Source organism: Pseudorca crassidens, chromosome 9, assembly GCF_039906515.1.
Source record: "Pseudorca crassidens isolate mPseCra1 chromosome 9, mPseCra1.hap1, whole genome shotgun sequence".
Lineage (NCBI taxonomy): Eukaryota > Metazoa > Chordata > Mammalia > Artiodactyla > Delphinidae > Pseudorca > Pseudorca crassidens.
The window spans coordinates 9,177,409-9,194,878 of NC_090304.1; the positions used below are offsets into that span (position 1 = coordinate 9,177,409).

The window sequence follows — 17,470 nt, forward strand, 5'->3', positions numbered from 1 at the left end:
CTTTTCCTCTTTGAACACTACCACCGTGTCCACCATACGCTTAATTTTATACATCTTCTTTCTTCTCCATCTCCTCACGAGAATATAAGCCCCAAGGAGATAAGGATCTTTGTACTGTGTTCCTTCCTGTGACCCCAGGCATGTGCTAAGCACACAATAAATTCTTGTTGAATGAAGAACCTGCAGCATCTTTTAGAAGTACCTTTTAGAAAACAGGCCACCCCACTCCCACTTTTTCTCCCAGAAAGGTGAAGTCTGCAAAACAGGAAAAGTGACCACGCTTGGCTGGAGACCACTGCTGAGGAGGTGGTCAGGAAGAGTCAGCAGGAGCTGAGACCTCCGGGCCGGGTGGGAGCCGGGATGCTAGTTCGTCCTGACACCACCTTGCTGTTGTGACCTCGGCAGGCCCCTTCCTCCCTGGTCCTGGTCACTTGGCGGGGGGTCCAGTGGGGGAGAGGGGAAGAAGGGGAGAGAATTTCCTGCCGTTGACAGCGGGTAGAGGGAAGAGGAGGCCATACCAGGTAGGGGTGACTTTTATTTGAAACCAGAAAACACCCTATTTTGGGGTTCATCTGTAACAGTTAAAAAAAAAAAAGAAGAGAGAGAGAGAGAGAGAGAAACCAGAACTCAAAGGGCCTGCGGAGGGGAGGGGAAGGGTAGTGGGCCCAGGTCAGGCCAGGTAGGGGAAGCGGAGCAGCAGCCCCTCGTGGGGCTCCAGGTTCAGGTGCTCCAGCTCAAGAGAGGCACCCTCCTTGCGGCCTGGCTGTGTGCTGAGCAGCAGATCCACACTGGCTGGCAGGCTGGCGCCGGCAGGCAGGCTGGAGGCCCCCAGCCTAGCAGGCTGGCGCACATCCCCAAAGTTGAGCACTATGAGGAAACGCTCGCTCTGGTCCCACTGCCGGATATAGGCGAAGAGGTCGGGCCCTGAGGTGAGTGCGTGGAAATCTCCGTGCAGCAGGGAGCGCTCCTTACCCCGCTGATCACTCAGCCATCGGAACAGGGAGAGGAGGGAGCCAGGGTCTTCGCTCTGGCCCTGCAAACGGTAAAGTGGTAAAGATACAGCAGAAAGGGGTGGAGGGCTCCCCGGGGCGCGAACTCCCACCGGCCACCTGCCCTCACCCCTTGCCGATCAGGCCCCGCCCATCTAAAACCCTTACCTTCACAGTCATGGTGGTGTTTACAGGTCCTGAAGTGTTGGGAAAGCTGGATTCATCCCACAGCATGACCGGGGCCTTCACAGGCTAAGAGGCAGGGAGAACAGGACTTGGAAAGACCTGGGCCGCTCTCCAACTCCTCCTCCCGCTTCCAGCCCCACAGAAGTATAACGTCCCCCACCTCAGGGCCTCACCCCCTGTCCCCTAGCCTAGAGGGCGCTTCTCCCGGACAGCCACAAGCTAGCCCCTCACTGCCCGCCAGTCCCTGCTCAGGTGCCTCCATCAGGTTTCCTGTGGCCATTTGATATAAAACCACCCACGTCCCCGCTCTCTAGGCCCCTTACCCTGCTTTCTTGCACATATCAGCACCTGGCACCTTTATCAACATGTGCTTACTATCTAATTTCACCACCTCCAGCTCTTTTGTGCACCGCTGTATTTTTGTTTCCTCCACGCATAGCCTACAGGAATTACTGCATAAAGCTTTGTGGAGTAAGTGAATGACAGGTTCTATAAATAGCAGCTTAGGTGTCAACCTCCAACCCTGTGGCTAAAGCTAACTGGGTGCCTTCATGGTCTTACCCCACCAAGGCCCACCAAGGCTGCATGTACTTCTCTTACTCATCTGGTTCCCCCACGCAACTCTGAGTTCCTGGAGAGCAGAGCCTGACACCGAGTACCCGCTGCCCAGTGAATGAACGAATTACCGAGTGATGGCTACCATACTGAACTCCTACCAGGAGCCAGGTACTGCATTTTAAAATACGCCCTTAGGGCTTCCCTGGTGGCGCAGTGGTTGAGAGTCCGCCTGCCGATGCAGGGGACACGGGTTCGTGCCCCGGTCCGGAAAGATCCCACATGCCGCGGAGCGGCTGGGCCCGTGAGCCATGGCCGCTGAGCCTGTGCGTCCGGAGCCTGTGCTCCGCGACGGGAGAGGCCACAATAGTGAGAGGCCCGCGTACCGCAAAAACAAAACAAAACAAAACAAAAAAATAAATAAAAATAAAATACGCCCTCATTCAGTCCTAACTACCCTTATAAAAAAAGTAGTATCATGGCAGAGATGACCAAGAGTCAGAGAAGTGAAATATCCTGTCAAGGCCACACAGCAACTGCCCAGGTGGCTGACTAGCAATCCAACGCAGGTTCCTCCCCAAGTCTCTTGCCCGTGCACTGCCAGCCACAGAACCACCGTGACGGATGAATGCAGCCTCCCCCACTGTGCTGGGCAGGCAGCAAGCGATACCTGTCCAGGAAGGCCAGCTTCCTCTAGGCCAATCTCGTCTCCATAGCTGAAAACTGGGGTCCCTGGCAGGGTGAAGAGCAGCAGCTGGTAGAGTCGGAGGAGCTGAGGTGGCACGAAGGAAGTCAGGAGCCCCGACTGAGACAACTGCAGGAATGGAAGCACCGGTGAGCCCCAAGGCCCGCCTCTGCCTCCACCTTCCAACACTCCTTTCTTCCAAAAGGCCTCCTGCCCCCTCTCCTACCACTGTGGTTACTCACACTCCAGCTGCACCAGCGGCTGCCAAAGGCGTCCAAATACTGGGTGACCAGGAAATTTGTATGCTTCCCAGTGAAACTGGAGGTTGACAGGTAAGAGCTGGTCAACAACAGGTCCTCGGCGGATTCGAGCAGGCTGAGGATCTGCTGAAGGTCGGAGGAGTCTGTGCCTGCGATCAAGAGCCTGCACAGAGCAGAGCAGGAGTCAAGGGTAGTACAGGACAAGAAAGGAAGAAGGTTTTCTGGACTAGGACCTCTGCTTCCTGGGGCTAACACTCCACTGAGGGGTTCCCACAAAGGAGCTGAGTTAGGGGAGCCAGGGTCTGGTACCCACCTATCTTCACTGAAGCTCTTAGTGATATTCTGCCACTCCGCCAAGAGTGAAGACGCATCCTAGAAGGAAAAGAGCAGAGGCAAGAAGCAGGGCACACTACCAGGCCCTGGCGGGTGCTTCTGTTCTCACCCAGGCTCTGCTTCTCGCGTGGAAAGGGTACTCACTGTCAGATTCCCCACATCCCGAACCTGGAACCCATCCACACCAGCCTGCAGCCAAAACCTCAGCGCTTCCTACAGGAGGGAGGCAAAAGAACAGAGGAAAGATATCAACACTCATGCAAGGGCTCAGCCCACACGAGATCTTGCCTACCATGCACTCTCCCGTGGCCTCTGGAGTCACTTGCCGTGAACGGTCTCACTTTCTTGCCTCTATTATAAACCTGGAGGTAGCCTTTAGTTCCCTTCCATTCTAACCTATCATTGATTCTCTTAGTGATGTAACGCTTTACTTCTCTACTCCTCCTCATGGTGAATCACAAAGCTTTACCTTTTTTTTTTTTTTTTAAGCTTTACGTTTGACCCCTACAGAAAAGACCTATGAGAAAAGTGTGTTCATACATGTAACTTCATCTAACACTTAGCATGTGTGGAATGCTGGTATACTCATTTTACAGATAAGGAAACAATGTCAGAGACGCAAGGAGGCGCGCCCAAGGCCACAATCAGAGAGCAGCAGAGATGGGAGCGAAAATGCTAACCAAGATCCCAAGAAGAGTATACTTACTCCTCTCCCAGTTTCCTGGAGCCTGGGGAGGGTGTAAGTAAAACAGCTAGTCAGAGCCAAGACCAAGGATAAAAAAGTGAAATTCAAAGCACAGCCCCAGGGCAGTTTAGCCAAAGATTTGAAAAGAGAAGCCAGCTCTGCAGAACAGGCCCAGGCCTGAAGCCCTGGCATTCATGGGGCACATGACATGGAACCCCACTCCTGCTGCCCCTCTCTTCCTCTTTCTCTCTCTGATCCATGTGCTCTCTCTGATCCATGTGCTCTCTCCTCTAGTCTCCATCTTCATCTGAGGCTACAACACCTCATGCCACACCATCTGAAAACATTCCCTTCTCAGTAACTTTTAAAGGGTCTTCCAGCAAGTAGCAAGGAATGAACCGAATGACCCCAAGAGTCAACTGAAATCAGTCAACTGGGACGACAGAATTCTACCTCAGAATCACGGCTGCCAGCAAAGTGTCAGAGTCTGCCTCCATTTTTGTTCTACCCTTTCTGAACTGGTCAGTGTCCTGGAACCCAGGCATTAGGAGCTGGGATGACATTCAAAGCCCCACTCCCAGCCTGCAGGGTACAGAGTTCGAGCCTAGGCCTTCAGAGTAGGCAGATTAGAGAGATAAGACTAGTTGGAACATCAAATCCCAGGGCACATTAAAGACCTGTGAACCTTAGCTTCCTCATTTACAGATTAGGGACACTGACAGGGACCTTGTTTGGTTATACAGGGGATTAAAGAAGGTATATAAAGTACTCAGCATACTCCCAGACACATAGGAAGACCCCAATGCTTACAATTTCAGACTGGGCTCCACTCCAAAACACATCAAATAAGAAAAGGGAAACCAGACAGGACAGAATTCCCATAGAGAAAGGGCTTCCTCTCCCAAAAGGAAGAAAATTCACATCTGAGAAATTCCCTTCCTGGCACTGTCACCCTCAGAGTCAGGGAAACAAGGAAAATGAGTGGTCAGAAAAGGAACAAACAAAAATAGGGGTGCAATGTTTGCCTATCCTTCTGCCTGTGGGAGGAGCACGCCTGCTTGGCTCCAAGGAGCAAGGGGCCCCTTGGCTGGCACCGGGCTACGTTTATAGAACTCACTGTGAAAGGACCGAACAGCCCCAGCATCCCGCTCCCACATGCCACAAGCACCAACACACTCACCTTCACTTTGGTGGCCACAGTGTCAATCTGAGTGGAGTGGAACCACAGGTTCTGGCCCTTGTAGTTGGGAGTGAGGTCTAGGATGACCCGGATGCCTAGAACAATGGAGGGGGAGGCAGTTGATAGAAAGACTCTGGGGGGAGGGGAAAGGAGGAAATCAACAAATATAAGTCGGCAGAGTATTTCCTACGTATTGGTACAAAAGCTTAGACTTGAACCCTGGCAAAACTCATTCCTTTGAAACAGAGATATGAGCAAGTGGCAGGGCGGGAGGCGGGGGGAGGGTAGTGTAACAGAGAAGGCTGAGCTTATGAGGCCCTGGGCCCCTCACCCCCAAGGCAAACCCTGTAAAATATAAGAAAAGATTTTACTTGGATTTTTTTTCAAAAGGATCCACTCTTTTACCAGTTTTAAAACCACTGATTTAGCAAAAACCTACATTTTGCAAATAAGGGCACTGAAGTCCAGAAGTTAAATAACTGCACATCCAAGTATAGAAAGTCTCTGAACCACCTGACAAGTCCATTTTAGGCTGAAGCCTAACAAACCTCCCGTGTACCTGCCTTAGGAAAACTCTGAGCCACTCAGCAATACACCAGACAGTAAAGCTATCCGGCCTTTCCTCTGGCCAGAAGGCCAAGCCCTTCCTAGCTGCTCGCGAGCTCTAGGACACCCACTCTTTTTCTTGGCCGATTGCAGGAGACTGTCAAAATCTTCCTTGGAGCCGAAAGTGGGGGCGATCTGTTCCAAGTTGGTCCCTGTGAGGTCATCCTTCTGGTTCTGGTGAATTGGGCCCAACACAAAACCTTTTACCTTCAGGGTGCTCAAGTAATCAAGCCGCCCCTTCAGGCCTGAAATGGAGAAGCAGAGTTTAAAGTGACGCCTCCCTGAGGCCCCTGATCGCCCCTATTCTCCCCGAGACGAAGTTGGGGGGGGCGGGTTGGCTGGATCACGAGAGAAGCTGTTGTAAGGAGACTAGAACATTGCTTCAGAAACCGGCAGCGATAGGCTACTGGCGCCGGGAGCGGGGGAAGGGAGCATGCTGAGTCAGCCACCCTCAGGAAAGAGGGAGTGGGGGGCGGTTTCCTTCGAAGAAAGAAGGAGGGGCTACGTCCCGGGGGTCGGTCACCAGTACCAGGAAGGGTGGAGAACCACCTGGGTCAATCTGGGCACAGGGGTCGAAGCCGGTGACCAGTTAAACCAGGGGAACGCGGGGTGGGGGTGGGGGAGCCCCGGACTCACCCACTAGGTCGCCTGCGTCGCGGCCCTGGAAGGCCTGAAGGTCGCCAATGCGGTAGAGGGCGCCCTTGTGCCACCAGCTCATTGCGGGCAGCTCGCGGCAGCGCGGCGCCCGAACGATGATGACCACGGCGCCCGCCAGCATGCCCAGCCAGCCGAGCCAGAAGAGCAGCAGCAGCGCCCAGCGGGTGCGTACCCAGCCAGGCCTGCCTGCCACCTTCAGCAGCTCCTCTTTAGACAGGCCTGTGAACTTGGCCGCGGCCGCCGCGTCCGCCTCGTCGTCGGCCACCTTGATCTTCACCAGACCATTCTTCTCGGTGCCGCCCGCCACGGCCACGGCCACAGCCGCCCCCGACGCCGCGTTCATCGGCTGCTTCTCGGGTTCCAGCTCGTTCAGCTCCACTTCCTTCATGTCCACCTCGGCGTCCTGGCTCATGGTGCCTGCGAAACCGGCAACACGACGCAGCCTGCGGTCAGCTGGTGGCTGGATAGCTGCCCGGACCTCCCGGCCCCAGAACAGTCTCCCAGGTTTCCGTGACTCCGCTCAGCTTCCACGACAGCGTCTGCGGCCGGGCGGGCTTGGTCTCTGGGACTGGGCACGGGAGCCCCGCCCCGGCCCGCCCCTTAAAGTGGAACATCCTGGATTGCTCTTCCAGGGACTGAAAGGGTGGGCGGCGGCCGAGGGAATAATATTGGGAACTCGCTTCCGACGGCCGTGTGGTCGAATTCCTCACCTCGAACAGTCTAGCCCTAAGGTTCGGACATAAAGAAGGCTGAGCACGGAGCCACCTTTAGGTGGGCGGGGTCTGTGCTTTGTCCTGCCTCAGGTCCCCGCTGGTCCCTCGCGCTGCCGGAAAGTGGGCCAAAGGGGATATCCAGAACTGCGGGGGGGTCCCGAGGCCCTTCTTTGCCCACACCGAAGGTTTGTGACTTCCCTGGACACCACCCTCCATTTGCCCCTGGCCCAGGGCTCAGGCCACCGCCTGGTCTTCCCAACTTCGCATGGCCACTTGTACTCTCAGAGCCAATCAAACTCAACTCAGCCCTTTCCCCCACCAGACCTTGTCTTCTCAGGCCTCTGGGACTTGGCGCTAGACCTCCGATTCCCCGCAGGGCTACTCCCACTCTTTCAAGATATCTTGAATTTAGTTCAATTAATTCATCATGCGGCAACTATTTACTGAGTGCCCACTACAGTACTGTGCTTTATTAACTTTAGTGAATTAACCCTAATCTAGCCTTCCCCATGATATTTTATGATAAATCTGTTTGGACAGCACAGTTGCTGACACTCCCCATCTTACCCTACCCCACCCCCACTTTCTGGCCCCAGGATGTCGGGCAGCTAGGAACCTGACATCCAAAAGAGATGGATGGACAGCCTCGGGGCTGACAACATTCTGGGGCTGGGCCTCAGTTAGAGGCCCCCACCTTCTCCTTACACCAGATCAGAAGATTGCCATGGCCAGAATCTTCCCCTCCTTGCAGGGCCTCCCACACATTAGCCCAATCTCCCCACGGTGCCATGGTTCCCTTACCTCCCTTACCCCTTCACTATGCTAGGCCTTGGAGGCAGCTGGTACTGCAGAGGCCTTGAAAACCACCCAACTTCTCCCCACAGAGGTCCTTGGATTGAGAATGAGACAATTCACAGCAGGGACTACCGGACATCAACACCATGAGGTGCCAACACTCTCAGGAACTTCTTGTTCCTGCGCACTGCCAGCTGGGTTATTTTCAGAGAGGCGCTGAAGGAAATAAGTTCTTTCTCCCTCTCCCACCTGGGCTGGAAGCCAAGATAGCTGTGTATTTGGAAGAAAGCAGAAGCCAAGATCTGAAGAAATAGAAAAGGTACCAAAGGAGAACCAAGAGAGTGAAAAGGCTCATCCCGTGCCATTCCCCTTCCTTCTTCGTACCAGAGCCCATCCCCATCCCTCACCCCAGGCAAGCGGGTAGAGGTTGGAGTTCAGACCTGTGCTCAATGATGATAAGGAGTCCAGGGTGCCCTGGGCATGCCAACCAGGGGCTGTGAACAGACTTTATCACCAGCATGAAAGCTCAAAGTTAAGAACTGTGGGGTCAGACACTCTCCTTGAGATAGTCCAACATAACACCCCCATACATACACATAGTATCTTACTCACAGCCCCCCCATGGCTCCAGAAAGATGAAACAAATCCCTCCTGCATGCGGTAAATAAGCTAACAACTTACCTTCCCAAGTTTATCACCCACCACACCTGCCACAGGGACCACCCTCCAGCAACATCAGCCTTCAAACACCCGTTAGTCCCACAACACACCCAGCTTTGTCAGGCCTCTGCATCTTTGTACATGCCATTCCCTCTGTGTTCTGCCCTTCCTGTTCTGCCACCCTGCCTCATAAGCTCCAATTCCTTCCAGACCTAGCTCAAATGATAGCTTTTCTCAACTCCCCCGAAAGGATTACTTTCCATCCACTGTGCACCTCTCTCTTCTACAATTCACGTCTCATTTGTTCATTACATTTCCTTGTCTGAGTGTCGGCGCTTCAAGACGAGTGGCAGGGGCCTCGTGCTATTTGTTCATGGACGTGCCTGCTCAGGGGTAGCACACAGTAGGCACTTTGTAAGTGTTTGGTAAACGAGTGGATGAACTATTATCAATCAAACCCAAATTGCTCCCTTCTTAGAAATAATTCAACAGAAGTAGCATGTATTTGAAAAGAAATGTGCACCTCAGTGTTCATAGCAGCATTATTTACAATTGCAAAGATATGGAGGCAACCTAAGTGTCATCAACAGATAAACGGATAAAGAAGATGTGATATATACATATATACACACATATACATGTATACACACATAATGGAATACTACTCAGCCATAAGAAAGAAGGAAATTTTGCCATTTGCAGCAATGTGGAAGGAACTTGGAGGTCATTATGCTACGTGAAATAAGTCAGAAAAAGAAAAATACTGTATGATATCACTTATATGTGGAATCTAAAATATACAACAAACTAGTAAATATTATACAACAAAAAAGAAGCAGACTCACAGATAGAGAAAACAAACGTGGTTACCAGTGGCGGGGAGGGGCAATATAGGGGTGAGGGAGCAGGAGATACAAACTACTGGGTATAAGATTGGCTCCAGGATGTACTATACGACATGGGGAATATAGCCAATATTTTTTAATAGCTGAAATGGAAAGTAACCTTTAAAATTGTATTAAAAATTTTTAATTAAAAAAATAAAATGCAGGGCTTCCCTGGTGGCGCAGTGGTTGAGTCCGCCTGCCGATGCAGAGGACGCGGGTTCGTGCCCCGGTCCGGGAAGATCCCACATGCCGCGGAGCGGCTGTGCCCGTGAGCCATGGCCGCTGAGCCTGCGCGTCCGGAGCCTGTGCTCCGCAACGGGAGAGGCCACAGCAGTGAGAGGCCCGCGTACCGCAAAATAAATAAATGAATAAATAAATAATAAAATGCAAAAACAAAAGTAGCATGTGAAGGTAAAGGGATAAAAGTGAAAAGGAATTTAAACAACACTGTATGGTATCAAGATGAAGCTGTTTATGTAGGAAAACAAACCAAAACTTGTAACTGTTCAATCAAATAAAACAAAGAATAAATCTGGGTGAAGGAGAGGACAGAAAAGCAACAGGGCAAGACTGCAGAGAAGAGGACTGAAGGTGACTCGAGATCCTCAGATCCTACAATGCATGTTGCTAAATATAAAACTTAGTATTTACTATAGAATTCAAAGTATATAATGTGTTCAAGAAGAATTTAGCCTTCAAGAAAAGGCTGGGACAAAGCAAAGAAAAAAGCAGTTCAAGAGTCCAGAGGCCAATAAGGACGAAATAATGAGGCCACAAGCCTTCAGGACTTTACACTCACTCAGAAGATGGGGGTGGGGCCCTGAAGTTCAGAGGGCCAAGTGCACAGAGAAAGTTCCTTTCTAATCCCCTGTTGAAAAAATTCATGTCACCTGTTTCCCAACAAGTGAGGATTACTTGATCTTAGCCAAAAGATATGGAAGTTTTTTCCCCCTCAGTGTGTAAAAAAAAAATTCCAAAGACAGAGCAAAGATGGGAGGATAGTTAGAAGCTTAGGAGACTGTCCAACAGACACGGCAACGCTGCCAAAGCTGAAGACATAATTCCAAAACACCCAGAAAAAAAGCATTCAGGCTCTGCCTCTAAACTACCCATCAGCCTTGAGTTTAGCCATTTGGAAAATGGATGACGGCTGAAGTTAAGGAACCGAGCATTTGGAAGCCCAAGTGCAGCTGAGATGAAAGCAGAGGAGGAGGCTGACCCCAACCACAGGGGCCCACTTGGCCGCTGTTATTAGAAGAAGCGATGTTGAAATATTACTTTACTACAAATCCTGCAGAAGGGGCACTGGCTGCTGAAGAGAACTGTCAGAGCTGTCTTAGTGAAGGGTGAGGAACGTGAGGGGGAATAAAAGCCAGAAAGAGTAAAGGAAACGCCAACCAAAGCCTTCTCTTAGAAGAAGAGAAATGAAAACATCTGAAAAGTATCTCATACTCACAATGGACAAATGAATAACACTGCAGCAAGCCATTCTCTCTAATGCAACCAAGTATTAAAAGAGGAACACCAGAGATACAGCAGATCAAGTTATGGAAGAGTTAGAGAAGTACTTTTAACATATTACCCTTGGATAGATGACATCATATATTCAATTGATCAGGACTTCCCTGATCAGTTTCTTAACCACTGGTGGCACAGTGGTTAAGAATCTGCCTGACAATGCAGGGGACACAGGTTCCAGCCGTGGTCCAGGAAGATCCCACATGCCGTGGAGCAACTAAGCCCGGCACCACAACTACTGAGCCTGCGCTCTAGAGCCCACGAGCCACGACTACTGAAGCCCGCGCTCCTAGAGCCCGTACTCCGCAACAAGAGAAGCCACCACAATGAGAAGCCCGTGCACCGCAACAAAGAGTAGCCCCCGCCCGCCGCAACTAGAGAAAGCCCACACGCAGCAACAAAGACCCAACGCAGCCAAAAAACAAACAAAAAAACAAATTCAACTTTAAAAAAAAATAAATCTCAACTTTAAAAACAAAAGATATTCAACTGATCAGAGACAGAATACTGATCTCATCAAAAGGCTAATTGGTAATAAGAGATTAAATGATTCCTTAAATGATCACCAAAGTACTCCAACGTCAGCTCCTTCTGCAGTTCTAGTCACACAATACTGTTGGGTATTGTCATCTTCCCCATCTCCACTGCTCCTCAAAACTTTCTATCATCACATTCTTTAGAAGAAAGTCACTAAGTGTAGCCACACTCAAGAGGTATGAGGTTAAGCTCTGCCTCCCAGAGCTGGGAGTATCTTCATAAATTATTTGGGATTTTTCTGTATGGAAGATTTGTCTCTTTTCCCTTATTTATTTATTTATCTATTCATTTATTTATATCAGTATAAGTCAACATATGTATGTATTCTTGGATACTTATTTTATACTTTGGGTTAGAATCCAACACTATATTGCTTTGCTGCTCAAATTATTCCAGCTTTGGCCACTGTGAGCTCTTTCAGTCTGGCCACTGTGTCCTTTTAATACATTCCCCCTTCCCCCCCCCCCGCCCTTTTTGTAACACTACTCTGCTTTCTGGCACTGCAAGATGCCCCAGGTTCATCTTGTGTATTCTCTAGGGCCCCAGCCCTAGAATCAGCCATTTCTCCAAGGAGCCGTGGTCCCTTTTATTGGAGAATGGTATTAGAAATCAAGATATGGGCACTCAGGTGTCTTTTTTTTTTTTTTAATAAATTTATTTGTTTATTGGCTGGGTTGGGTCTTCGTTGCTGCACACGGGCTTTCTCTAGTTGCGGTGAGCGGGGGCTACTCTTCGTTGCGGTGCGCGGGCTTCTCATTGGGTGGCTTCCCCTATCGCAGAGCACAGGCTCTAGGCACACGGGCTTCAGTAGTTGTGAAACGTGGGCTCAGTAGTTGTGGCTCGCAGTCTCCAGAGCGCAGGTTCAGTAGCTGTGTTGCCCGGGCTTAGTTGCTCCGCAGCATGTGGGATGTTCCGGGACCAGGGCTCAAACCGTATCCCCTGCATTGCAGGCAGATTCTTAACCACTGCGCCACCACGGAAGTCCCTCAGGTGTCCTTTGATGAACGAAAGTTATCCATCAAAAATATATCAGTCTCGGTAATCTGCCTGCCAATGCAGGGGACACAGGTTCGAGCCCTGGTCCCAGAAGATCCCACATGCCACGGAACAACTAAGTTTGTGCGCCACAACTACTGAGCCTGCACTCTAGAGCCTGCGAGCCACAACTGCTGAGCCCACAAGACACAATTACCAAAGCCCACACACCTAGACCCCGTGCTCCACAACAAGAGAGGCCACTACAATGAGAAGCCCCTGCACCGCAACGAAGAGTAGCCCCCACTCGCCGCAACCAGAGAAAGACCATGTGTAGCAACGAAGACCCAACACAGCCAAAAATAAATCAACAAAATAAAATAAATTTAAAATATATATATATATATCAGTCTCGGGACTTCCCTGGTGATCCAGTGGTTAAGACTCCACATTCCCAATGCAAGGGGCCCAGGTTCGATCCCTGCTCAGTGAACTAGATCCTGCGTGCCACAACTAAAGATCCTGCATGCTGCAACTAAAGATCCCGCATGCCACAACTAAAAGATCCCACATGCCACAACTAAAGATCCCACATGCCGCAACTAAATATCCCGCATGCCGCAACTAAAAGATCCCACATGCCACAACTAAGACCCGGAGCAGCCAAATAAATAAATAAATAAAATATTAAAAAAGCAAATAAATAAAGGGCCTGTATTATTTAATATATATACGTATATGTTAAATATATATATCAGTTATATATTTATATATTATTAAATATATACATGTATATCAGTCTTGGGAATTCCCTGGCAGTCCAGTGGTTAGGACTCTGCACTTTCACTGCTGACGGCGTGAGTGCAATCCCTAGTCAAGGAACTAAGACCCCACAAGATATGCGATATATATATATCAGTCTTTATATATATATAAGATATATATATATCAGTCTTTTCTTGTATACTCTGGTTTTGGGGGTTTTTAGTGTCCTATTTTTTTTTCAACATCTTTATTGGAGTAAATTGCTTTACATTGTTGTGTTAGTTTCTGCTGTATAACCAAGTGAATCAGCTATAAGTATACTTATATCCCCATATCCTCTCCCTCTTGCATCTCCCTCCCACCCTCCCTACCCCACCCCTCTAGGTGGTCACAAAGCACCGAGCTGATCTCCCTGTGCTATGCGGCTGCTTCCCACTAGCTATATTACATTTGGTAGTGTATATATATCAATGCCACACTCTCACTTCATCCCAGCTTGCCCCCTCCCCTTGTTCTTAAGTCCATTCTCTACATCTGCGTCTTTATTCCTGTCCTCCCCCTAGGTTCTTCAGAACCATTTTTTTTTTTTAGATTCCATATATATGTGTTAGCATATGGTATTTGTTTTTCTCTTTCTGACTTACTTCACTCTGTATGACAGATTCTAGGTCCAGCCACCTCACTACAAATAACTCAATTTTGTTTCTTTTTATGGCTGAGTAATATTCTATTGTATATATGTGCCACATCTTCTTTATCCATTCATCTGTCGATGGACTTTAATGTCCTATTTTTTAAATCTTTCCTTACTTCAAGGCCTGAAAGATACTCATCTATATTTTCTACACAAAAAAAGGAAGGTTTTATTTTTGACATTGCAATCCTTAATCAATCTTTAGTTTATGTTTACTTATGGCATAAGGTAGAGAGCCTATCTCATTTTTTTTCCACATGGGTAACTGTAACACAATTAAAATACATATATATATTCGGTCTTTGTCCCTAGTTCCTGACAGAGAGCTCCTAACTCCCTTAGAATCTCGTGGGTGATAGGAATGTCTTTTGTTTTAATGAGGCCACTCTTGGTGGACTTCTAGAAAGCTTGAAGATGGGGGCTGGTTATCAGAAAGTCATGATTGGAAGGTTGGAACTTTCAGTCCCACCCCCCAAACTCTGGGAAGGGGAGAGGGGCTAGAGACTGGGTTAATCACCAATGGCAATGATTTAATCATTCATACCTACATAATGAAACCTCCATTAAAAACCCCTAAATGATAGGGTTCACAGTTTCCGAGTTGGTGAACACATCAGGGTGCGGGTGAGGCGGCACAAACACCCCCACTCCTTGCCCTATGCATTCTTCCATTTGGCTGTTCCTGAGTTGCATCCTTTATAATAAACTGGTAATAGTAAAACGCTGTACACGTACTCAGTCCCTCAAGGACCCCATTTATTCTCAAATCTACTAAAGGACCCCCAAATCTTTGTTCATCTTTAGTTAGTTCTATATTTCTACTTATTCAAAATTAATCTTATCTTGCCATTCCCACAATCCCCTATAGCCTCTCCTCCTCAATCCCCCTGCTCAATATCACAGTTCAGTGAGTGACACTGGCATTCTTCCAGTTTTCTAGGCCAGAAGCACTTGGGCAATTTTCTTAGCTCTTACATCTCCCTATCCTCCTTGTCCAGCTAGATGCTGGTATAAACTCTGTAGCCTGGTTAATATAATTACAGTATCTCCACTTAAAGAACAACAGAAACTTCTCCTGCCTGCTATCACACAGTTCTCTAAACAAGTTGGAAATGGTTCCAAGTCTCCATCCAGACTTAAAATGTGCCAGCTCTTTTTTTTTTTTTTTTTTTTTTTTTGCGGTACGCGGGCCTCTCACTGTTGTGGCCTCTCCCGTTGCAGAGCACAGGCTCCGGACGCGCAGGCTCAGCGGCCATGGCTCACGGGCCCAGCAGCTCCGCGGCATGTGGGATCTTCCCGGACTGGGGCACGAACCCGTGTCCCCTGCATCGGCAGGCGGACTCTCAACCACTGCGCCACCAGGGAAGCCCCAAAATGTGCCAGTTCTTGATCCTGCATTCAGTATTTCAAATCCTGTCTTATAAATGTATTTATACAAATATATTTGTATTTAATATAAGACAATGTATTAATATATTTGCATAAGCAAATGTATTAATAAACGAAGCTCTCAAGCACTTTTGATTTTCACAGGCATTCAAAATGGCTAAATGTTACCAGAGCCCTAAAGACACATAATGAGACGTTGGGATCTTAGATTTCAATATGCACTTCCTGAACAGAAACTCTTCCTTCATTCCCTCAAGGCAAGTGACTCGGTATTTGAATAGCTCCACCCACATCTGCCCCTGCTCCTGCCTGTGCTCCCTTTTGGGTCAATTATAGGAAAAATCCTCTTAGGGCTCCATGCAGGGAAATAGATGCCTGACTACATTTTTCAAAAAAAATTTTATATTCAGTAAGGTGAAAAGGGGGTATATAGTGTTGAGAAGTAGACATTTAGGGACAAGTATGGAATATAACAGAAACCTGAATTTGAAATAACCACTCACTCTGGACCTAAAGTGGTTAATTTCAACAACTCTCTGTAAAATAATTTGGACTACAGATAAACTAAAGACAAATTAAAAAAAAAAAAGTAAAATACATCACTAAGAAGGGAAACCCTCTTTTCTATTTCAAAATAGAAACTGTTACACTAATGAAATGCTAACTAGAATGTAACCAATCTGAGAAAGGAAATAAACTTTTTCCTTACAATCAGTGATTACCACAGCCTGATTTTCACAGCTTCTTTTGAACCATTATAAGTCCCCAATAACACATGTTCCCAGAGGTGCTGCAATACCAGGCTGTGATACTGCGATATAAGAAATATGTATTTGGGACTTCCCGGGTGGTCCAGTGGTTATGACTCCGCACTTCCCCTGCAGGGAGCACGGGTTCAATCCCCTAGTCAGGGAACTAAGAACCCATATGCCTTGCGGCCAACAGAAGGAAGGAAGGAATTTGGTCTTCATTCCACTTTCCTGGAACAAGAGCTTCTAAAACCTTTGGAATCTCTAGAGTAAAGAGTGTCATTTTGTATGTTAACAAGGTGACCTGGGTGGGGGTGGGTGGGTTCCAGGATGAAGACTTGTTGCCAGAAGAACCTGAGTAATTAGGAGTTTGGAACTTTCAGTGCCACCCCTCGGCCTCCAGAGGGGAGAGGAGCTGAAGCCTGAGTAATCACCAATGGCCAGTGATCATGCCTATCTAATGGAAACACCATACAAATCCTAATCAACAGGGTTTGGAGAGCTTCCAGGCTGATGAACACATCCATTTGCCAAGCAGATGTCACACCTCAAGTCCACAGGGTCATAAGACTCTGCACTTGGAACCTCACCCTATGTACCTCTTCATCTGGCTGTTCATTTGTATGCTTTATAATATCCTTTATAATGAACTGATAATAGTATGTAAAGTATTTCCCTGAGTTCTATGAGCTGTTATAGCAAATTCAAACCTGAGGAGGGGGTTGTGGGAACCCCTAATCTTTAGCCAACTCAAAAGTGTGGTAACTTGCAGATCCACTACTTGAGATTGTTGTGTGAAGTGGGGAACAGTCTGTGAGACTGAGCCCTTACTTAACCTGTGGGGTCTGTGCAACCCCAGGTAGTTTTAGAACTGAATGAAATTGTAGGACATCCAGTTGGTGTCCCCACAGCATTGGAGAATTGCTTGGTGGAAAACCCACACATTAAGTGTCAGAAGTACTCTGTGCAGAAAACATCATGGTAGTTAGCAGTAAACAGGCCATTAAAGCAGATTCTTCTCACAGACCCTCGCACTCAAATCTGGAAATGTTATTTAAGGAAGCTTTTTTCTTACTCATTTCACTCAACAGAAAAGGTACAAAATATCTACGGAAATGTAGACATTTAGAGAGATATTTTTAAATAGCAGAAATCTAGATTCTGGTTATCACACTTCCATGAAAAGAGTAAATGATCTCAAACAAAAATTTGTACTATTGGGCTTCCCTGGTGGCGCAGTGGTTGAGAGTCCGCTTGCCGATGCAAGGCACGCGGGTTCGTGCCCCGGTCCGGGAAGATCCAACATGCCGCGGAGCGGCTGGGCACGTGAGCCATGGCCGCTGAGCCTGCACGTCCGGAGCCTGTGCTCCGCAACGGGAGAGGCCACAGCGGTGAGAGGCCCGCGTACCGCAAAAAAAAAAAAAAGAAAGAAAAAAATTTGTACAGTTAAAGGTGCTGACTAGAGACAAAATTAAAACTCAAAAGTCTAAGAAAAATGGGTCTTATAGCAAGTTTGGAAAGGGGAGTCCTTTTTCATCCTCAAATTAGAAAGCAGCATTAGAACTGAGTTACCATAGAGCAAGTTTCTTTTTTTTTTTTTAACACTAAAGAGGCGTTTAATTATGTAGCGTTATTTCTAAGTACAAAGACTT

At 48.2% G+C, this 17,470-nt stretch overlaps 1 protein-coding gene across 1 annotated transcript; it reads right to left on the bottom strand.

The window, feature by feature from the left end:
* Positions 1-517: 517 nt before the first annotated feature.
* Positions 518-6,697, bottom strand: SLC3A2 (solute carrier family 3 member 2). Its single transcript, XM_067748671.1, has 9 exons — positions 6,116-6,697; positions 5,551-5,724; positions 4,874-4,968; positions 3,153-3,221; positions 2,989-3,047; positions 2,658-2,838; positions 2,401-2,544; positions 1,158-1,241; positions 518-1,033 (listed from the first exon to the last, which is right to left on the bottom strand). Exons 1-9 carry the CDS (start codon positions 6,546-6,548, stop codon positions 671-673), a joined length of 1,602 nt encoding a protein of 533 aa, XP_067604772.1. The 5' UTR covers positions 6,549-6,697; the 3' UTR covers positions 518-670.
* Between the last annotated feature and the right edge of the window lie 10,773 nt (positions 6,698-17,470).

What these genes read in the sequence shown, in the direction of transcription:
- SLC3A2 (XM_067748671.1), bottom strand. Translation starts at nt 6,548, where the DNA reads ATGAGCCAGGACGCCGAGGTGGACATGAAGGAAGTGGAGCTGAACGAG. An exon ending in CTGTGGCCACCAAAGTGAAG is followed by an intron (nt 3,222 to 4,873) that starts GTGAGTGTGTTG and finishes TCCCTCCTGTAG; the next exon opens with GAAGCGCTGAGGTTTTGGCT. An exon ending in ACACCACCATGACTGTGAAG is followed by an intron (nt 1,034 to 1,157) that starts GTAAGGGTTTTA and finishes TACCGTTTGCAG; the next exon opens with GGCCAGAGCGAAGACCCTGG.